Source organism: Chlorocebus sabaeus, chromosome 10, assembly GCF_047675955.1.
Source record: "Chlorocebus sabaeus isolate Y175 chromosome 10, mChlSab1.0.hap1, whole genome shotgun sequence".
Taxonomy (NCBI): Eukaryota; Metazoa; Chordata; class Mammalia; order Primates; family Cercopithecidae; genus Chlorocebus; species Chlorocebus sabaeus.
In genome coordinates this window covers 125,259,429-125,282,712 of record NC_132913.1, presented here as the reverse complement: position 1 = coordinate 125,282,712, position 23,284 = coordinate 125,259,429, and the positions used below count along the sequence as shown (strand labels likewise).

Here is a 23,284-nt window from a genome sequence, read left to right as displayed (position 1 = left end):
GTCATTACACTGGAGAGCAGATAACTGATGCTCAGAACGAAGGCTCTGAAATCATCGAGAAATGGCTTGGCTCCTCAGAAGTCTTTCTTTTTCCTTCTTTTTTGCTCACGGATTTTCAGCTGCCCATTCCCTACTGGAGGGCTGGGTCCTAGCCGCTTGTTCAATGGTACAGTGCCTTCCATGTACAAAGTGATCAAACCTGTTTATTAATTAAAAAAATGAGTGGTGAATCACTGAGACGGCTGGATGGCTGAGCTGAGGGATGTGACGTGTGCCCAACGTCCTGCACGGTGCTGGTGAATAACATGGGAAAGAACTTAAAATGGCTTGATGATCTCACCATTTAGTGACCTTGGTTGTTGAACTGCTTTCCAAGAGCCCTTTAAAGGTAGGAATGAGAGCTGTTTCCAGTATGCATTCCAATATGAATGCAGCTTTGCTAAAGTTAGAGACATAAACTAAAACCCTGTGAAGTCCTATAGAGCCCTTGGACTTGATTTCCTAGCAAGCATTTATCATCCCTACCACCCTCCACTTGAGCAGAAATAGTCAAGGTTTTTTCCATTTTCATCATACTCTTCAAAACATTCTAAGTATTGGTGCATTCAAGCACAGCAACAGATGAAGACCGTTTTCAACTGAGGCTGCACATTAGAACCACAGATCACAGGAGATGGTGCGAGACGATCGTCTCAATTTTCCCAGTAATGCTCATGCTAGCCCCAGGCTCGATGCCAGGAGGGAAGTGCATTCCTTACTGAGGACGGGCATCAGGTGTGGGTCTTCCACAGGACCCCAATGGGAATCAGCAACCCGCAAGCAGGTATTACTGGAAAGGTGGTATAACATACAACAGTAGTCAGACTCAGACTTCAAGCAGCCCAAAGAGTGGAACCACAGTCTTGTACAATTATAAAATGTTTTTATTTCAGTTACATAACAACACTTACGATGTCCTCAAATTTTATTGAGGTTTTGGTCTTTTTGCATTAAATTCTATCTTGTAACAGTAATATGAATCCACATAATTTCATAAAATGTCAACATTCATAAGGTACATTCCTTTGTGATTTTATATTTTACAATTTTAAATCTAACTTTACAATTATTTTTAAAATGTTTCTTTATATAGAAAACAGATATTTTCTTCAGGCAGATCAAAACACGAATTTTCCAATAAGAATACACTGGGACATAACAAATGAAAATATTTATACCAAAATACCAAAAGTGATTCAGCTCTTCAGAATATTCTACTATAGTCTAATTAGTAGTTTGTACAAGAACAAGTAACCTTTTTTTACTGCTCTTTTGAATGATGATTAGAAATTCAAACAAAGAGAAGTAATTTTAAGGTTCAAAATCTTTTTTTTTTTTTTTTAAGAGACAGGGTCTCACTCTGTCTCCCAGGCTAGAGTACAGTGGTGCAATCACAGCTCACTGCAGCCTTGAACTCCTAGCCTCAAGTGATCCTCCCATCTTGGCTTCCCAATGTGCTAGGGTTACAGGCATGAAAACATTGTTTTGTGTTTTTTTTTTTTTTTTTTTTTTTTTTTTTTTTTTTTTGAGACGGAGTCTTGCTCTGTAGCCCGGGCTGGAGTGCAGTGGCCGGATCTCAGCTCACTGCAAGCTCCGCCTCCCGGGTTCACGCCATTCTCCTGCCTCAGCCTCCCGAGTAGCTGGGACTACAGGCGCCCGCCACCTCGCCCGGCTAGTTTTTTGTATTTTTAGTAGAGACGGGGTTTCACCGTGTTAGCCAGGATGGTCTCGATCTCCTGACCTCGTGATCCGCCCGTCTCGGCCTCCCTAAGTGCTGGGATTACAGGCTTGAGCCACCGCGCCCGGCCGTGTTTTTTTTTTTTAGACAGAGTTTCGCTCTTGTTGTCCAGGCTGGAGTACAACGGCTTGATCTCGGCTCACTGCAATTTCTGCCTCGCAGGTTCAAGCGATTCTCCAGCCTCAGCCTCCAGAATGGCGGGGATTACAGGCACCCACCACCACACCTGGCTGATTTTTTGTATTTTTAGTACAGACAGGGTTTCACCATGTTGGCCAGGCTGGCCTCAAACTCCTGACCTCAGGTGATCCACCCGCCTCGGCCTCCCAACGTGCTGAGATTACAGGCGTGAGCCACCGCGCCCAGCCAAAAACATTTAAAAAATGACTGTCCCTGCTCAAATACTGCAGTAGGAAATGTAATTTGACATATATCACTACCAGAAAAAAACCTTTAAATCTTTCTATAAAATGAAATTGATACATCATCAGTATGAAGTGAAGTTAAAATCTCCTACAGAGTAAATTCAGGTATATCAACAATGAGATCCAAAAGCATTGGTTCAAGATCAAAGACTTCTATGAGGTGAAGGCAAACAAAGCCCCTCGTGCTTTCAGACGTTTACTTGTTATCCTTAAAATGACTATTGTTCTAAGGTGCAAATCTTATCATTCAGTGACCTATTTGCTATTTGGCTGTTTATCCCCTTTAAATAAAATACCATACAGGTTATAATGTACATTTTAAAATCAAATATGAAAATACACATATGTGAACAAGACATTAAATATCAATTATATTCATAATACATAAGTCTAAGAATGCTATTTGGTCATTTCAATTAGATGCTGATATATTTGGTCAAGAATATCCACATTCCTATCAGCCTAAGGCAAATGGTAAATGCTTCTATTTTATTAAGTGGACTATAAACAGTAGACATTATTGTTTGATACTACTGGAATGCTCTCAATTAGAACGTATACTGGTAACAAATATGTCTTTCTAATCTGGGTGATAACCTCAATGATTACATGGAAATCTACAAGTAACAGTCTATAACTTAAAGCAGTAGATCACCTGGTGATGGGCATACAGTGCACCTCTATGAACTTACAACATTCTGCTTACATTGGCAGTGGAGAAAAGAGCCCCTCACACTCAGACTTCCTGGGCACCACACCTGCCGCCTGCCTCAGCTTAGGACATGGTACAGTCTTCTTTGCTTTTGCCCCTCTCATTCCCTCCTCTGGTATCTTCTCTGCTTTCTGGATTGAAGTCCCCCGGCTCTCCTCCCAGTGCCGACAAGTCATCATTTTCTAGGCTATTGCTGTCTAAAGCTTTCCTGACAGTCTGACTTGGATGTTCTGACATCCCACACCTCTCTGTACTTTCTGCTTCACAGGCATCGCTAATGTCCTGTGAGGGACTTTCATTTTCGGGCAGGGCGCAGCTATCTGCGTCTTCGCTCTCTGGTTCTGCGGGACTGCTTTGAGTGGCGCCATCTGTTTTAGCTTTATCTTTTGCAACACCGTCATCTAATTCTTCACCACCAGCCCTCGGGCCTAATGATTGAACTGTGTCATCCTCAAAATCTAATGTGGCTCCATCAGCTAGTACCACCTCAGCTGCTGTTTTTACATCATCGCCTTCTTGGTCAAGTTTTCCAGCCAACTTAATTTTAGGATTCTTCGGACAATCAGCATTTTCACTGCTTTCTGCCGCAATTTTCTGTTTTGGATTTTCAGGCGCCTCGTTTTGGGCTTCCACTGCGGACTCTCTGTCAGTAGACTTTACCTGCTCTTCTTCCTTAATTTCACTTAAATCTGTGTTCTGATAAGTTAACTCTTTTTTAACATCTTTAAGGGTTTCTACAGGTACTGGGGATTTTTTCTTCTTGTTTTTCTTTTTCTTGTTCTTTGTCTTCTTCTGCGATGACTCCAGTGCCTCTCCCTGTTGGTCATTCTTTTCTTCCTCAGGCTCTTTCATATCTAAGGATTCACTTTGAGTGTCTACTGTACTTGGACCTGTCACTTCCTGACCATTGCTCTCAGTTCCTGCTGGAGAACCAGGAACTTCTGTCTTGATTGGGTTCTCATCCCTTAATACTGTTTCTTCACCCTCTTCTTCGTTGTGATCCCTACCTACTTCTGTACTCTGCACTGGAACCTCCTTGGGCTCAGCTGCTTCCTGGTTGGTGAATTCTTTCTCTAAACTATGCCCTGTGCTGGTCTCTAACTCTTGGGGGACCTCTACTGTACATTTGTCATCATGATAAACTGTGTCATCACTACGCCCTAAAGGACATGAGGCCACTGTGCCTGCCTGCTCTCCAACCTGAGTCGCCGCTGCCTCTCCCACATTCCCTGTGTGGTTCCCGCCATCTAAGTCATTCCAACAGCTGGATGGCTCAAGGGGAGTTCTGGTCCTGTCATCTGGTGCACCCATGACCTCATCTGACTCAGCCTGTGCTGTGTTTTCAGGGAGAGAAGTGCTCTCTAGACTTTGGCTTTGAACCTGTTCCTCATATGTAGCACCTGCTAAGGTTCCTAGGAATGGGGCAGTGTCTTCAGAGGATTTCTGGTCCTCGGTATTCTCACCAGCAGGGAATACCTCTATGTCCACACAATCTTTCACTGTGTCCTCTGTGTGTTGTTCTTTCTCAGTATTGTGCAAGATTTCTCTTTTCCCCACATTCGCCACGATTTCATTTTTCACCTCCACTTCACTGGCTCTTCCTAAAAGACCATTGAGAAAATTGAAGGGACCCCATGATGTGGTGGCCACATAATTTACATTAGAATGTAAATACATGTTCTAAATCCCTCCCACCCCTATTCCTAAAGAGAGTCATCAAAGAGTCACAAGAAACAAGCCTTTGCCAGTTCTGTGCGGCAAAGCAGCAGTTGCATTAGTAAATTTTGGGTCAGTGAGGGCCACTGCCACCACATCAAAGGCCAGAGTGGCTGCTGGTGCCATCTTGTGTGGACAGATTTTTAAAGGTGAAGTTTTGACAAATAGAAAGAACTCTGGATCAGGCAGCCAAACAATCCACAATGATGGGTTTAGGAATGGACTGAAGGTGCAATTTCCCACTCTCACTTCTCAACACACAACTCGACAACTTGTATTTTTGCAGCTGTCAAACTGCACTGCATGTCACACAGCCCTAAAAGCAGCTTGCAAGTAATTTTTTCAAAGAATATTCAGTGCACTTTTAGAAATGCAGCCTCAAGGTCAATCTCAAGGAAGATGCTTTTGAAATAGCTCATATGAAAAGAAATCTGGCTTCTGCGACTCAACCATTCTTTCTGAGAAAACACCCTGTGTCCGTGCCCTGATACCTCTGCTCCATTCCCTAAGGGACTAGGGAGAGAGGACCAGAAGGAGGCAAATGTTGAAAGATTAAGATGACCGCAAATTAAATAAATTATTCATCGTCTAAAGAACATCAAACTGTTTTGGAATTTTTGGATTCTCCAAACAAAACCTCAGCAGATTAGATATAGTACTATGTTACTGAAAGTCAAAGCTAGATAATTTTATAGCCCAGTGGTCTCCATGGTGGGGTGCCCGTATCCCAGGGAAAATGGAGGAAATAGGAATTCTATTTAGAGTTTTACTCTAAAACTTCTTTGCATATGTTTTTATATGCTTTAAATGTACATTTTATACTAATGAAATAGTATACATATATAGATTTAAAATAAATATATATATTGGAAAGTTCCTACAATTATTTACTGAAGGAATGTGTGATCAAAAGTCATTTGAAGGCCACTTTCAAAACTGACATTTCTGGTTCTTTAAACATTTCACAATGGTTATCAAAGATTTAGGAACAGCAGCATAATCAAATTCCTAGCTGTTTGGGTAGCTCATATAAAGGTATGATGGAAATTTCTTTATTTATCTTTTTTCAACAATGGCATACAGATATTATATACATATCTAGAGATGGAATCTTGCTATGTTGCCAGGCTGACCTGGAATTCCTGGTCTCAAGTGATCCTCCAGTCTTGGCACCCGCAGCATTGGGATTAGAAGTGTTAGCCACTGCAATTGGCCACAACTTTTTACACAATTGAAAAGAGCTGTGTTTCTTTAATAGTCATAAAGATAATGAATGAGGTATCTCCCTGGAATGCAAGTCCTGAGAAGATGGGGCCTGGAGGTGTCTACGTTTCCATAAATAAAAAGCAGTAAGATGAAAGTTTCTAAATTAAAACGAAAAGTCATGGACCCTGACCTTATTCCAGCCTCCTTGTGAAACACTGGAACGCAGAGGGTGACCAGTGACAGATGAGGCCTCACTTGCGTGCTGCAACTTCAGGTTGCACGCCAGAATCTGAAGGTTCCTCCCAAAGCCAACTCTTATGACAAATTATGACAAATCAGGTCATTGAAAATGGTATAAAATACTCCTCTAATCTACTGGAGTCCCCAGTTTTATATTCTTTCAGAAGCAAACACATGGCATACAAAGGAGGATCTCCTCTGACAAAAGTGGGCATACTCAGACTCTCAGCACGGCTACACCCCTACCACGGCCGCCTGCCCACCTCGAGCGTGGCTTGAAAACGGCAACACAGATGGACCTGCTGTCCACAGGCACCCCGTGCCCTCAAAACGCTGAATGCTGCCCAGGATGTTGATGTTGGCTTGCAAATATGGCCAACTTACTGACTTGACAGCCTCGACTATTCTGATCTTTTGATAATTCTGTCACAGAATCAGTTTAAAAAGCCACACTTTATATGTACAGATATATATGTGTCTGAGGAAAACCAAATAGTGCTCTCCACATTGTTACTTAATTTTGAGACTATTTTCCTTGCCTTCACAGTCTTGCTTGGTAGCTTTGAGCAGCAAAAGAAAAGATATACTTGAGCCATTGATGGTGCACTACACAGAGATGCATGCCAGACAACACGTGGGTGACCACACCGGAGGTAAAGAAATTACCATGAAGTGATGAAACAAATGGCATGCCGGTGACTGTTAACCCATCAGTGACAGTGGCTCCAACCCCAACAGCACATGGAGGGTGAACCAATGCTGAGTGGAAAGGCGGAAGAAGCCGAAGGAAACCAAATACTTACCTAGGGTCCCATCCCCTGTCGACTTGAGGGCATTTAACTCTTCTTTCGTCATCTTGGTAGGACCTTGGTATCCAACATTATTGAGAGTGTCGGAAGTCTCTCCATTGGTAGCTATTTCTGAATTTAGGATTATTCCGTGTTTCTGGGAACAAAAATAGGCTCATCGTAATATTTACTCAGTGATATTAGGTTGAACTCTGCTTTAATACAATTAACAAAAAAGAAAAGAAAACCACTTTTTCCTGAAGTACAGGGTAACTCCACAGAGACAGAGAACTGCTAGGGCGCAGCGCTCGTAAATATTCAGTCAACACACACAAATCTGGGATATTGTCCTCTAAAGGCTACTTCTTTCTCAGATGTTCCAATCCATGCCTTCATTTGCTGGTGACAAGCTACTTCCACCAGGCATCCTTTTCAACTACAGGTAGTGGCCTGTGGGCTGCCCCCAAGTGAAGTGGAGTGGTAAGCAAGGCACTGTCATGCAACCTTTCATTTTAAAACCCTGGTTGCATTCTTTAAAAAGAAGAGCCAGATAAAGAAAGAAATATACACATGTTCTGAAAGGGGCATATGAAACTTACGTTAAAGAAGGAATTAAGAGGTGGCTAGAACGTTCAGTATATTCAAAAGAAACAGAATTCACTGAAAACAGTGGCACTTCGCAACTGCAGACATCACTCACCCACGCCCTCCTGCCGCCCGCGTCTCTCTCCCTTGTGTGTGAGGAACTTCCCTGTACTGATCGCCTCTTTGAGGAGCAGAATTACGAATCTTAGCTCTAAGCCTGTACCTGGCTGGCTCACTGCTCTGGCTTTGACCCTGGAGGCCAAGCAGCAGATGGTGACAGTTCAGGAAACTCCCACCCAGAGTGCTGCCATTGGCACTTCACCTGTGTCAAGCAGCCCATGAAGACGCCTTAGCATGGCCCACAAAGGACAGGGAACCTTCTTCCACCTGTAATCTAGTAGGTCTCAAAGTCTAATTAGTGGGATCCTTGCTCAAATCACTTACCCAAGTCACTGTTCATCTAGAGAAGTCCTTAAATTGGGGGTTTCAATATAAAGAGGCAAATTAATTCTCTAAGTCTGAGTAATATCCTGGAGATTTTTAATGAGTATGAGAAAAATTTAGATAATATATCAAAAAATTCTTGTGTTCAAGATCAGCTATGTTTATTAACATCAAAAGACCTTGGGCACCACCCACTGAATCTACATTTATTTTACATCTCATCGGTGTCAGTTAACCCAAGATATGAATCATTAACAGAACTAAGCTCAATGACATAAAATTAATTATGTAAACACATATTCACAGAATCCCAAAATTTGCTGTTGTCACCTGGATTTTTTTTTTTTTATAAAACTGTACTTTGGCTTCATACCTTTAATTCCTCTTTCAGCATGACTACTTCTTCTCTAAGATCATCCCGTTCACTCCTTACGGAATCAAAGAACTCTTTCTGCCTCTCTAACGCCTGAGTGTGCAGCAGAGCCAAGAGAAGGAAGAAGATTTGCAGAGATGAGCAAGTTACTTCAGAAGCGGGAACCAGAAGGAGGCTTCTACCATCTAAAACACTAGTGGACTCTAGACATTAAAGAGACTCTGCCCAAAGATACTAACAAAATCCACGTATTAAGCTTTTCACTTAGTATATATAATCCAAGAAATGTTACTGTTCATACTCCATGAAAGACATGCGCATTCGGAAGCACACAAACACAGCACGGGGTCCCAGAGGTTACTATATTTGCATCACTTTCTAGCGTTGTCTGCGTGTTCACAGCTGCATTAGAGTTAAGCAAAGTCTCCACTTGAATGAGGGATCAATAAAGAAAAAGGATTACTTAAGCACCTCCCAGAACAGCTGTTGCAGCCATTTAGACTATTTTTACACATTGATTCTTGGTATCCATCGTCTCAGATAAACAAAGTGGTCCTAAAGTGTGCGTGCGTGCACACACATACACACAATCCTAAGTGCTGATGAGCACGACAGTGGAAACACAGTGTGGCTTGTTGAGTCAATGTGCCGACAGTTTGTACAAGTATCTCGACGTCTTTATCAGAGCTGGGTGTATCAATCACTATTTTGGGGAAACCATTTGTCGTTACGAATCACAACAGTTACTTTGTGGGGTTCTGTTCCCCCCATTCTTCAATTCTAAGTGTAGAACTGCCTCTTCCCTTCTTGTGGAGGGAGAAGGGTATGTGGAGGCCTTCCCTGGGGAAGATTTCAAGGTGGGGATATCTGCCAGGTGGTGCTTAGATTTATTTCTCAAAGCACCGCCAGGCAGTTAATCCCAAGAAGTCTGGCCTTGCACACATCAGACCTCCCCAGAGCGCCCTCCTCACTCCAGGTGTTTCAACAACCACTGGCCCGGCCCACCCATGGGGCAGGCAGACAGCACGGCTACGCATTCACAAGACCCTCCGTGGACAGTCCATGTCACATTCCAAGTTCATATCAATTTGGATAAGTTAGTGTATTCACTACGTAATAAAATTAAATAAATTAATACAACTTTGTGTCATGTGGGAGTTGCATGCAGACAAGCGGTTTTGCAAACTAAAGACTCTGAAAAAACTCTATTTGCTAAGCGAAAAAACTCTATTTGCTAAGCAGGCTGCCCATTTGAGTACATTTTCAAGACTTGAGAATCCTACCCCTATCTTTTTGTCTTTCCACTCTATTGTTTCCTGAAGATCAGAAATCTCCCTGATAGAACTCGCCTGTTTCTGCTGTAGCTGTCGGATTTCCTGAGGAAAGGAACAGATAGAAAGCAGATAAAGGGTTAAAGAGGAAGAAAAACCCCAGCCCAAGAGATAACCTGAGAGCTGGGACAGTGCGTGAGGCTGCAAGCACCCTTTTACCTCAACAACCCTGAATTCATCGCCGGCATTCTAAGATTTTTCTCCTTGTCCTACTCCTGGCTTCAAGCGCAGGAAGAAAACCTGCTTTGGGTGAAATTCTCACTTCAGGGCAGCAGTTAAAGAATAAGTCAAAAAATTAAAAATCAACCCTGTATTAGTTTCTTATTGCCATTGTAATGAATCACCATAAATTCAGCAGCTTAAAACACAAATTTATTCTCTTGTAATTCTAGAGGTCAGAAATCCAAAATGAGTCTTATGGGCTAAAAATCAGGCCTTTCTAGAGGCTCTAGTGAGAATCTGTTTCCCTCCCTTTTTCAGCTTCTAAGACTGAGTTACTGTCCTTGGCTCATGGTCCCTTTCTTGCATCACTCCAACCTCAGCTTCCTGTGTCACATCCTCTACTTCCGCCTTTGACTTGCCTTCCTCTTAGAAGGACCCTTGTTCCATCAAATAATCCAGGATAATCCCTTCTCTCAAGGTCTCTAATCACAACTGCAGGGGCCCTTGAACCATGTAAGTATCATATTTACAATTTCCAGGGATTTGGAGGTGGACAACTTCGGGGGACCATTATTCTGTCTATCACACCTCTGAAAACAAATACAAGATCACCAAAGAATAGGAATGTCCACCAACAAGAGGGACTGTTTTGTAAATCTAGGAATGGAGAGTTAGCCTAAACTCTCAGTTTTAAGAAAACTGAAAACTTTAGTAATTGCTATGAATGAATGGTATCCCTCTAAATTCATCTGTTGAAGCCCTAATGCCCAATGTGGCTGTATTTGGAGACAGGGTCTTTATGAAGTAATTAAGGTTAAATGAGGTCACAAGAGTGGGGTCCTGATCAAATAGCATTAGTGTCCTTAAATGAAGAGACATCAGAGAGATTGCTTTTTCTCCACCATTTGAGGAAGGATACAGCAAGAAGGTGGCTGTCTGCAGGCCAGGAAGAGAGGCCTCACCCGAACCCAACCTTGATCTTGGACTCCCAGCCTCCAGAATTGTGAGAAAATTAATTTCTGTTGTTTAAGCCATGCTGTGTATGGTATTTCATTACTGCAGCCTAAGCTAAGATAGTCATGGTCTGACAAAATGCTCCAAAGGGAAAAAAGGAAAAGAAAAGCAGGAGAATGCTACCTACCTCGAGCATTTCCTCTCTTTGCTTCAGGGCCTCCTTGACTTCTGCAAACTGAAATTGCAGTATACTGTGGGCGTGTTTTTCCCTTTCAAATTCCTGTAAAGGAGAAAAACCGCACTGAAGCAGTGGAATCCCATGTTTCTGGCATGCCAGTTCAGGTTCTCACGACTGACAGTTTCTGTGGAACAAGTCACCTGCTCCTAGGTCATCACAGTCTTCAAGGTCTTTTATTTGGTTTTCTATTTATATATATTTTTTGAGACGGAGTCTCACTCTGTCACCCAGGCTGGAGTGCAGTGTCGCGATCTCAGCTCGCTGCAAGCTCCGCCTCCCGGGTTCAAGTGATTTTCCTGCCTCAGCTTCCCAAATAGCTGGGATTACAGGCGCCCGCCCCCAGGCCTGGCTAATTTTTTTATTTTTGGTAGAGACAGGGTTTCACCATGTTGGTGAAACTGGTCTCAAACTCCTGACCTCAAGCGATCCACCTGCCCCAGCCTCCCAAAGTGTTGGGATTACAGACATGAGCCACTGCGCCTGGACTTCACGGCCTTTGAAACAACACGAACAGATTCCTCCGGACTTCACCGACGATGCCTGATGACTCACTGTCAAATTACCCTGATGAGATGATACAATCAACAAGGGTTTCCTGATTTCTTTATCTACAGTGAAGCAAGAGCCAAGGAAGGGCCCCCCCAGGGAGCCTGATGCCTTCCACAGCACTGCAAGGACTTACCATAAAATGGCCCCTGCTGAAATATGACCAGGAAGACTCTTTGGGATAAAAAGGAGATAAAGATGACCTACTTAAGCATCTCTCACGAACATCTGGTGGCCAGCTCTGTGCTTCGGGGGGCTGCCCCTTAAGGGACAAAACAGGAGAGTTTGGGGGAGCAAGTGGAGAGCCTGTAAAACCTAGCTGCTCCTCAGGTCCCGCCTCCCCTCCCGAGGCTCAGCCCAGGAAGCTGGCAGCTCGGCTCTGCTGTTTTCCTGCCCAGTCACAGCAGCGCCTTCCCTGGTGATGGCCTGGGACCCAACTCACTTTGCTGACAGCTTACAGGCCTGCAGGACGCCCCTTCCCTAGACCTGTCAGGCGGGTGATCTGAGACGGGATCTGGCCTGAGCTTCTGCTCACCCTAGCACTTCTGTTCACCCACTTCCTTTAGCTTGGGGGTGGCTGGTGCCCTCCTGGCTATGACAAGGGCCCTCCTGTGGGGCTTTGCATAGCCCCTGTGTCCATCTCGGGACAGCCTTCTAGCACCATCCAACTTCTCTGGAGTGAGACTCTAGAGTTCTCGGTCCACTGAATGATGCTTAACGACAGCGTTCCAGGAGGAGTGCAAATGCATTACAGGCCCCCACCCGAGGGGCGTTGGGATGTGCTCTCCACTCCTCTGTTCCCACATGACATCAGTCTTGTGAAAAGCTTCTCCCCTCTTTCAGAGTTCAGCTATCAGGAACTCTGGGGTAAAATCTTCAGCTTCCAACTCAATTCTATAGCAGTCAAAGAAGCAGGCCTGAGGGTTATCAAGGGTACCTTGGTTTTAACCCTTCGGATTTAGAGGATATCAGCCAGTTAAAAACAACAACAACAACAACACTCACACATTACATTTTCTGTTTCTCTCAGAATCTCCGAAAAATTGGACAATTCCTAAAAATATGAAAAAAGTATTCCTTGCTTTCTATCTAAAGAACATCCGAGCCCAGCCTTCATGGAATCAGTCCGCTGTCATTACTTATCTTAACACGTGACTCATGCTTGAGACTCACGCTAGAAATTATATCTGATATCAGCTATCAACAAACTAGTTCCAGTGGTTCTTACTGAAAGCTCAAATAAGACTGTCTTCCTCTGAGCTTGATGATATATTTAATTCTTCAGTGGAGTAACTGTGTCTTTTCCCAATCAGCAGGAAATAATATAATTTTCTTAAAATCTTTGATACTCATAACTATTTCTCTATGGTGTTAAGAGAGAATAAAATAAAAATCAGAAAATATATATTAACAGGAAAATCCTGAGGCATCTGATCGCACCTTATTTGAGCATGGTGGCTCTTTCATAGGTATGTTTTTTCACAGTTTGATTTTAGCTTACATGTTCTCCTAGAAAAACTGTCTCTAGTTTACATGTTGAAATTATACGTATCAATATTTCAAGTCACTTGGCAAGGAGTATGGTACTTTTATTCTCAGATGTTTGGATTTCCTGGATAACTGGAGAGCCATTGTTTAAAAATACAAAAATACATAATGCAAATTATACATTATATATACATACATACACACGATATATCCACACATACATATAAACACACACACACACACCCCCCACCACTCGCCTTTTTTTTTTTTTTTTTTTTGAGACAGGGTCTTCTCTGTTGCCCAAGCTGGAGTGCAGTGGTATCAACACAGCTCATCACAGCCTCAACCTTCCAGACTCAAGTGATCCTCCCACCTCAGCCTCCCAAGTAGCTGGGACTACAGGCATGTGCCACCTGGCTAATTGTTTTAATTTTTTTAGAAATGATGTCGCGCCACGTTGCTCAGGCTGGTCTCGAACTCCTGGGCTCAAGTAATCCTCCCACCTTGGCCTCCCGAAGTACTGGGATTACGGGCATGGGCCACTGCATCCAGCCTATCCTAATATTCTGCATCATACTAATGCTTACTTTGTTTTTCTCTTCGTACTGCCGCCTAGATTCAGCCAGCTGTTCTTCAAGCTCCAGCAACATATCTTTTAGGGTATCAACCTGGTACATGAAGTTTGTCTTTTCATTGTCTAGCTGAGCATTGGAAACCATAGCCTTCTTATATTTCTCTTCAACTTCTGCTAGAGAGTCCTGTGGAAAGCAGGTCATATTTTTGAAATTGCAATAAAAAAATCAAAACAAAGAATCATTCAGTATTCTGTTAAAAAAAACCCTCAGTCCTAAACTTAGACTATATTTCTTAGATCAAATGGATCAGAGGAAGAAACACATGGCAACTTCAAATGCACGGAAATTCCCCTTTTCAATTTGGTCAAATTCTCATTGCTCAGAAAATTCGCTAGTAAAAGCAATGTACACACTCATTAGAACAAACGAGACACCAGTATGGAAAGGGATGTTGTCACAGAGGCAGTAGAGTCTCTGGCCCCACTCAGTAGCTAGGGAATCCTCCCAGCATGGTGTCTTAGGGCTGGATGTCAGGCTGTTCAACAGATTTCTGAAGAATCGCTAGAGGCGTGTGACCAAGCCCTGTGAAAGAGCCAGTGTGTGATGGCTGAGATAATTACCCAGGGCCACAAGCCACAGTGACCGCCAACCAGCCCTACTCTGGCTTATGAATCAGGAAAGGAGTAGTAGTGATTTCAGATTTTTGACCCATAGGAAAATGGCATGCAGATCTCACGGGGTAGGTCCTGGAAAGACAAAGGTCATTCCCTTTGAAGGACAGTCCAGAGAAAGAGGCCTGTAAAATATGCATGGCAATGCCCTCACTTGCCTCACACCCTTGCAGGTCCCCAACATGAGGAGGCCAAGGCGATTTCAGAACAGAGAGAGCAGAACCATCAGGGCGCATACATGCAGAGCTAGAGGCAGAGGCAGGAGCTGCCTGTTCAGGTGCAGCAGAGGCTACGAGGAGGCTGGAGGGACCAGTGCTGGTCTAGCTCTGCACCTCCACACCAGGACAGCTGTTTCAGGTGGGACCAGTGGGTCTCTGGTTGCTTCAGTGGCTCCCCACCAGCTTTTTTTAATTTTTTTTTTTTTTTTTTTTGAGACAGTGTCTCAGTCTGCTGGAGTGCAGTGGCACAATCTCGGCTCACTGCAGCCTCCACCTCCCGGGTTCAAGTGATTCTCCTGACTCAGCCTCCCGAGTAGCTGGGATTACAGGTGTGCGCCACCACACCCAGCTAATTTTTATATTTTTAGTAGAAACGGGGTTTTGCCATGTTGGCCAGGCTGGTCTCAAACTCCTGACCTCAGGTGATACACCCACCTCGGACTCCCAAAGTGTGGAATTACAGGCATGAGCCACTGCGCCTGGCCAAGGGGCTCCCTTTTTCACATGAATTGAAAGCCAGAGTCTTGTTTTTCCCCCTTTCAGGAAAGGTGACAGATATGAAGATAATGAATTAGTCATGATTGATGTCACCTCCTCTGTCTGGTGCCCCTTGATATTAAATTCAGATGATCTCTCAGGTACTTTCTAGGGGGCTGAAAAGGGAGTAACATATTTGCCACCTACTTCCAGATCCACAATCTGCTGTTGCCTAATGAAGACAGTCACTGATTGCTCACCTTACTGTCAAGGAACAGGGCAACCACATCTCCTGGCTGGTGCAATGAAGTCACTGCACACTCTAAAAGCAGTGTGCACATGCTGAAAGCCAATGCCACAGTCAGTCTTTACTTCAATTAGCAGCATTTTACAGGACGCAAATAATTGGGATGTTTCCAAAGTGTGGCATGTGAGGATGGCCTTATTAGTAGACATCAGATATTTTGAGAAGCAAATCAACCTAAGCATTTTTGTATACAGCTACTACAAAAAGTGAAGAAAACCAAACCTTCAAGTGTCTGGTACATGCCTATGAGAAATAAGAAACTGATTTGAAGCCTGAGAGAAGGATGGTGAGTACAAGACATGCGTCAGGGAGTCTGTTAGTGACCTTTTCTACTGGGGAGTTACATTTTCAAGTCTTGGTTCAAACAACGCATTTGGGAAAATGGTGAGCGTACACCCGGCATTCCTGCCATTGTGAGTTCTTCTACAACCTGGAGCCTCTTCACAGGAAGCATGCACTTTGAATTTCTTCTTTAGGATTTTGTTTTTTTTTAAGTGAAGTTGGGTTAATATGGTGAGACCACACTTCTGTGAATTGGTACCTTCATCTCTTTCAACCCCTGCATGTATTTGCCTTCTACATCCTGAATCTGGTCCTTTAACTCGTTGAGTTCCTGGGGGAAATGGCAGAAAAGGCAGATGATGTCAAGGGAAAACAGGTGACTCCCTAAATCTTTCATACTTCAGGGTACTTTCTACTTGGGTAGTCTGAGCACCCAATTTTCTTTTTTATTAAGTGTTAAAGGAAAATAAACTTCAATATTTAAAGATTAAAGTTCAGGTGTATCCCACATGATATTTTTACATGATTTTATGCAATCCTGGTATACCTCATATGATTTTACACAGTTTAAAAAACAGGCAAAATAGAGCTTCTGAAAATGGTACAGGTTATTTCAACTCCTATTTAGTAATTCATTCAAGCACCTGGAGTTCCTACTCTGCAAGATACAGTGAGATGCTAGAGGCAGAAATCAGCAACACTTTTCCCCTGCATTTATGGAGCTCCAAGTCTCTACTTTGCCAAATTATTGGTGCCTGGAACAGCATCTGGCACGAGCCAGCCTCTGAGTAAGTACCTGAACAAATGAACGGCAGGCACAACCTAAGGGCAGACAAACATCAGGACTGCCACCAACTCTGCTGTAGAAAGGGAAACAACAGGCCAGGCATAGTGGCTCACGCCTGGAATCCCAGCACTTTGGGAGGCCGAGGTGGGCGGATCACCTGAGGTCAGGAGTTCAAGACCAGCCTGGCTAACATGGCGAAACCCCGTCTCCACCAAAAATACAAAAATTAGCTGGGTATGGTGGCAGGCGCCTGTAATCCCAGCTACTCAGGAGGCTGAGGCTGGAGAATCGCTTGAACCCAGGAGGTGGAGGTTGCAGTCAGCCAAGAGTGTGCCACTGTACTCCAGCCTAGACGACAACAGCGAAACTCTGTCTCAAAAAAAAAAAAAAAAAAAAGAAAGAAAAGAAAAGAAAAGAAAAGAAAAAGGAAAAAAATGGAAAGCAATGAGGAGCTGCAGGTGGCCCAGGGGTGGCACATGGGAAACGGCTCTTCTGGTTTTGTAAACTTATAAAACATAGGTGTTGGAAGCACCTTCAAGGTGACCCCGGCCAACCTCTGGTGGATGCTTAAATCCCTATCTGTCCTCCCTGGCAAATGGCCATGCAGCTGCTCAGACATCCCCAGTGAGAGCTGCTTCTCTTTTAAACTTAGTTTAAAGCACTAGAAAATTCAGAAACAGAGTCAATTCTGGCCCCTTTCAGCTGCTTCTGTCTTGGTTCTGCTCCCTGGAGGACACAGGTCTAGTCACCTCACCTTCCCTTCCAGTCTTCAGGTTTTCAGATGCACTGTCCCTAGTTACTTTAACAAATAGCACCATGTTTCTCTCTAATGCATGGAATGCTACCAAATGCCTGGCACTGTCCTGGGTGCTGAGGATAGAGCAGAAAATAATACCTACACTACAGCGGGAAAAAAGAAATCATTAAAATACAAAGATGAGGTCTACTAAAGGCATATTACAAAGAGAAAGGAAAGGGCATGTTCTAGGCTGAAGGGGAACATACTTAGCGGGGAAGGTTGTGTGAAAGTAGGTAAAGCCGTCTGGTGTCCAAACACGTGGACTGAATGTCTACGCAGACCAAGCACACAGAGACAACAAGCACACAGAGACGACGAAGCACACAGAGACGACCAAGCGCATCAACACAACGTGCCTAGTGCTCTCACTAAGGTATGCCCGGGGTGCTGAGAGGCACAGGAGGCCAGCACACAGTCCGCCCTGCTGTGGGGTCAGTGGGTAGGATCAGATTCCTGCAGGAGACACTATGTGAGCTGGGTCTTGATGTTAGGAGAACACCATATTTTAGGGGAGGTGAGGGAGATAAGACCAAGAAGAAACATCCAGAACTTTATGAATTAAGTCTTTTTTTGTTTGTTTTTTAAATCTAAAGACTGATTTTTACAAAAGGTTCTCTCAAGTCGTAAGAAGAGAGCATCTCACCTTGATTTCCCTGATGGACGCCTCGGTGTCGATGGAGATGGAGGTGTCTCCGCTGCCTCTCCGAGAGGAAGTCCCACCCAGAGAGGCCAGTGTGGCTGCAGACAGGCCTGGCATGTTACGAGACCCCTGGAACGTTGAGAGGATCAGATGCTGATATGGGTGTCCCCACCCAAATCTCATCTGGAATTATAATCCCCATAGTCCCCACAGGGTGAGGGAGGGACCTGGTGGGAGGTGACTGGATCACGGGGGCAGTTTCCCCCATGCTGTTCTCATGATAGTGAGTGGGCTCTCAGGAGATCTGATGGTTTTGTAAGTGTTCGACAGTTCCTCCTTCAAATGTTCTCTCTCCTGTGGCCTTGTGAAGAAGGTGCCTGCTTCTCTTTTCACCATGATCGTAAGTTTCCTGAGGTCTCCCCAGCCATGTGGAACTGTGAGTCAATTAAAGCTCTTTTCTTTGTAAATTACCCAGTCTTAGGAAAGTTCTTTATGGCAGTGTGAGAACGGACTAACCCAGATGCGATTTTAGACAAAACCAAAACTGCATGTAAATTTAACATCACAGGACTGTTACTTTAATTCCGTTTCCAAATTAGAAGCTCTTCATGGACTTATGGTAAGCTATAAGGAGAGGATCATTTCCAGGCACCTCCTGGATGCTCTGTGGTCAGCTGGATTAACCCTAAACTCCACGGCGGGGCCCATCCTAAACGCCTCCCTGCTCTGCAGGGTCTAACGCACACTGGACAGGACTCCCGGTGGCCTACCTACAGGGAGGTGATGCCAGGTTAGGTGGGCCGCTTTCTAGTCCATTCCCTCACTGGAGAACATCTTTATTAAAAAGACCAAGCAACATATTTTCTTATCAATTTCATCCACAACTTTCGGGACCCTCTAGGTTTATGAACGATTCCTTACCTTCTCAGTAAAATCTTTTTCTGGTCTGTCTTCTACCTGTAGAGGAAAATGGACAACATATTAAATACTTTAAAAGCGTTAAATGGATAACATGAAGATAGGGGCTAAGAATGATAAAACAAAACAAAACAAAACAAAAAAACAAATACACACACACAAACAAAACATTCGCTTCCTTCGTAATTTAGAAGCAGAAAAGTGGGACCCTCCAAATTTGGCTTTTCCCACTTCTCCTACTTGGACGTCTGTGAGGCCCCTTCTTCTCCTGTCCTCATTTGGACATCCCTGAGGACCCTCTTCTCCTGTCCTCAGGTAGGAGTCTCACTGGGACCCACAGCAGGCTGTGGAACTACAAGAGGGGGTGCACATGAGGAACGGACCCTGGAGATGGCCCTGCAACATGAGGATGTCTTAGGACAAGAGGCAGAGGCTGGTAGTGGGGTTACTTCTTTCTTGGCTCAGGACCCAACAAAAGACAGGCTTTTTTTTTTTCTCTTTCCTTTTTTTTTTTTTTTTTTTTTGTGGGGCTCAGGGTGGGGGAGGGTTGTTTAAACAAATATTAACTACCTGGAGTGCTGCTTTTTTTTTTTTTTTTCGCACATTGAATGTTCTTATCATAAACCCACTGGGAAGGTTACCAAGATTGAGTTTGTCTCCAAACTCTCTGGGAAAAGCTGTCAACTAATCACGTTTTCCTCATCATGTCTTCAACCCAGCTTCCTATAGCTCAGAACTTTTTCACTTTGGTTGTCAGAAAATCAGCCAAAGACATGCCCGGCAACTGCAGACCATATGCTTGATTCAGCAGATCTGAGCGGTGACCTGGGATTCTGCAGTCACCCTTGTGAGCTCACACAGAGATAATTCAGAATGAAGCTTGAGAAATCCTGATGGAGAGCTGCCAAGGCCACGGCTCACCAACACTTGATCTGCACAGACGCTGGTGCTGGGGACCAGCAGCTCAGTACAGGGCTGCAGGTGCTATGGCCAGGGTGCCAGAGAGATGGTGACCTCCAAATGACCACTTTCCATCTGTGGCCCGAGTCCACGCTGGACCAGATGCCCCTGCCTTCACCATCCGGCCCCACCAGGAAGGCTCACTAACTGCCACCTTCCCTCCTGCAAACTCCTTGTACCTTCAACTTCTCCTCCAAGGACACCTGGAGCAGCACTAAAACAACATAACCAGGAGTCACAGCTGGTCAGCCAGTTAAGGGATCAAATGGAATCCCACAAAATACTCGGTTAATCCAAAAGAAAGCAAAATCGAAGACCAGTGCTTAGCTCAGGGTGGCCATGTTCAAGGGTCTCCTACTCAACAGATCCAAGCTAAGCCCTGCGGCCTGGCTCCCAAAGCCATCACACGGTCTCACCCACCCACCCTACACCCGGGTCTTCAAAAATAAACTTTCTACTCTCATTGAACCAGTCTCCTGTGTCCCAAGAGCAGGAGCGGAAATGGGGGCAGAGAGGCCACATCTTTCAGGCCAGTAGGATGCAGCCAGGGGCAGGCTGGCCTCTCTCCCCTCTTTGCTAAATAAGCCCTTTGGGCAGGGTGGTGGTGGGGTGGTCCCTCTGCCCACTTAGCCACAGCTGCTAAGGACCCACCCAAGGCCCTGTTTAAGACCATGTGTTCATGGGAGCTGTCCACAATCCCAGGGGCTTACAGCTCTCCTCCCTGATGTCCATTCTCACGCTGGGTGCAGCCCAGCTATACTGCAGTGAAGACGGCTCTCTCCAGCTGTGGCCCACACCACCTGCATTTGCTGACGTGTCAAAATGCACATCTAGAGTTATTATTTCAGATGTGCATGCCACATCAGCCTAACTGTGTACTTGGAGGCACCAAGGTAGACTCTGATCAGATGGGCACCAAGGGAAACTCCGGTCAGATGAGTACCAAGGCAGACTCTGATCAGATGGGTATAAGACAGACTCTGATCAGACAGGTACCAAGGCAGACTCTGATCAGACGGGTACCAAGGCAGACTCTGATCAGACAGGTACCAAGGCAGACTCTGATCAGATGGGTACCAAGGCAGACTCTGATCAGACGGGTACAAGGCAGACTCTGATCAGATGGGTACAAGGCAGACTCTGATCAGATGGGTACCAAGGCAGACTCTGATCAGACGGGTACAAGGCAGACTCTGATCAGATGGGTACAAGGCAGACTCTGATCAGATGGGTACCAAGGCAGACTCTGATCAGATGGGTACCAAGGCTGACTCTGATCGGATGGGTACAAGGCAGACTCTGATCAGACGGGTACCAAGGCAGACTCTGATCAGATGGGTATAAGACAGACTCTGATCAGACGGGTACCAAGGCAGACTCTGATCAGACGGGTACAAGGCAGACTCTGATCAGACGGGTACCAAGGCAGACTCTGATCAGACAGGTACCAAGGCAGACTCTGATCAGACGGGTACCAAGGCAGACTCTGATCAGACGGGTACCAAGGCAGACTCTGATCAGATGGGTACAAGGCAGACTCTGATCGGATGGGCACCATCTCATCCAGCAGAGCCCCAGAAGCCCTGTAGCCATGTTCGGAGGTGTGAGGATGACTGGAGCAATTCAAGTGTGGTTTTTTTCTTCACGTGGGAATAAAAATATTCCTGAAATGTTTCCAAATCAAAAGTTCAAGGCCAGGTGCGGTGGCTCATGTATGTAATCCCAGTACTTTGGGAGGCCGAGGCGGGCAGATCACTTGAGGTCAGGAGTTGGAGACCAAGGTGGCCAACATGGCGAAACCCCGCCTCTACTAAAATTACAAAGATTAGCTGGGTGTGGTGACATGTGCCTGTAATCCCAGCTACACAGGAGGCTGAGGCAGGAGAATCTCTTGAACCCAGGAGGCGGAGGTTGCAGTGAGCTGAGATCATGCCACTGCAATCCAGCCTGGGCGACAGAGTGTAACTCTGTCTCAAAAAAAATAACAAATAAAATAAAATAAATAAAATTTCAAGTAACAAGGAAATGTGAATTATCTAGCACTTAGTTTCCTGGAGAATAAATTCATTAAATCTCCTGGGCCCAAAGCCTTTATTCCTTAGAGTAAGTTAGTTTGCAGAACAAATATTAACAAGATGAAAATAAAGAGGCTAGTTTAACTCTTGGTGGGATAGGAAAATCCAGTTTAATAGACTGCCAAGTTACCACTGAGAAGCCTGCGGCATTTTTGCTCCACGGTGTAAAACGAGTGTTTTCAGGCTGCTGGTCAGCAATGGATAAATATTGTGGAGAAATAAACGAAGCTCAAGGAGTGCATTCGTTTACCTACAAAGATACCGGTGCCCGTAAAAGAAGGGCCTACCTAAGTCTTTTTTTCTTTCTGGTATTTCTTGCAAGAAAGCTGAGAGAGAATAAACAGGGGGTCCATAAACTTTGATTTTGGGAGGACACAGCTTTAACACATCTTTGTTCTGCATGGCTTTAACGATAACCGTCTACATCTATTGTTTTTACAATTTGTAAAGTATCAAATAAGGGGAAAAACCCCAAAAACCATAGTTTGCTGTTTCTATCATTTTAAAAAAGTCCTTGCTCCGAAGAACGTGTGACGGACTCAAAATAAAATCGGGCCATATTTTTAAGTAGAGACCATGCAGAGAAAAATTAAAAATTAAGCTCTTGATGAAAGGTGATGGCAATGAACGTTTAACCTATCTCTGTTTTACACAGTAGAGTAAATTTCATTTTGTGTGTCTTCCGAATGAAAAAGGAATTTGTCAGCTTTCCCGAAACAGGAAGGCTGTTCAGCCCCGTGGAAAGCCACGCAGCCCCACTCGCGTCCACCAGATGGCGGTGTGTCGCAGCTGCAGGGGCCAGGCCCGGACAGAAGCTGCAGGCAGCGGAGCCCACCTTAACGAGCCCACCTTCCTAAGCCCCAGCAGAGCCAGGTAAGGAATCAGGTGTTGTGTTTCATCTTGACATAAAGCACAGCACTTCCTCCCTAAAATGACTAAGAAATCTAAGACAGGAAAGGATTTTAAACACTGTCACAGCCGCTGCACGGCATGGTGTGGGGACCTGGAGCAGGTGGGCATGGTGCAGAGAGGGGTCCAGAGGACACGGTGGCTGCAGGCGGTCCAGGCTGCTCTGCTCACCCACCCTAGCCCAGGACGGGAAAGCACCGGACCCTGCAGACAGTGGCCTCCTGCACGGGAAGGGCAGCAGCGCTGCACACATTGCAGCCTGTTAGCTTCGTGACTCGCGTATTCTGAGTGATACTAAACATTTCAGGTCAGGGTGAAAACTTTACACTAACAGGTTTATAAAGCATGTGTGTCATATTTTATAGTCACAGCTGAGTGTATACAAAGACATCATTGAAAATCTACTGGAAACAGTCACTTCTAAAACATGTCTGTGGAAGTTTAGTTTACGTCAATTTTCCTTTCAAAAACAAACGCTTCAAGGAGCACATTAAATATTTTATTAATTCCAAACTTCTAACATTGTGTCTAAAGGAGTTTACTATCTAGACTCCTGTACACACGATGCCTGGTGGGGCTAAAATGCCAAGTTTTCCATGTTCCAGCTGCCTGTCCATTTTCCTAGAGAAAGAATATGTGGCACCTGTTCACGTACCCAGAGAGACCCTACTCAAGGGCCCA

The 23,284-nt window shown here is 44.7% G+C and overlaps 1 protein-coding gene across 27 annotated transcripts in view; it reads right to left on the bottom strand.

Annotated features, from left to right (window-relative positions):
• Positions 1–23,284, bottom strand: part of LRRFIP1 (LRR binding FLII interacting protein 1) — a 167,689-nt gene that overhangs the window by 20,587 nt on the left and 123,818 nt on the right. For 19 of the 27 annotated variants that reach the window (XM_073020167.1, XM_073020174.1, XM_073020171.1 and 16 more), the window contains 7 exons: positions 18,663–18,698; positions 17,745–17,870; positions 15,775–15,846; positions 13,573–13,743; positions 10,901–10,993; positions 6,880–7,021; positions 903–4,515 (listed from right to left, as the gene is read on the bottom strand). In XM_073020167.1, the coding sequence (XP_072876268.1) occupies positions 2,978–4,515; positions 6,880–7,021; positions 10,901–10,993; positions 13,573–13,743; positions 15,775–15,846; positions 17,745–17,870; positions 18,663–18,698 (2,178 nt within the window). In that variant the 3' untranslated portion in view covers positions 903–2,977. Of the gene's footprint in view, positions 1–902; positions 4,516–6,879; positions 7,022–8,266; positions 8,360–9,549; positions 9,643–10,900; positions 10,994–13,572; positions 13,744–15,774; positions 15,847–17,744; positions 17,871–18,662; positions 18,699–23,284 lie in introns of those variants that run through there. The other 8 variants (XM_073020173.1, XM_073020182.1, XM_038001324.2 and 5 more) reach the window with 4 other exon arrangements.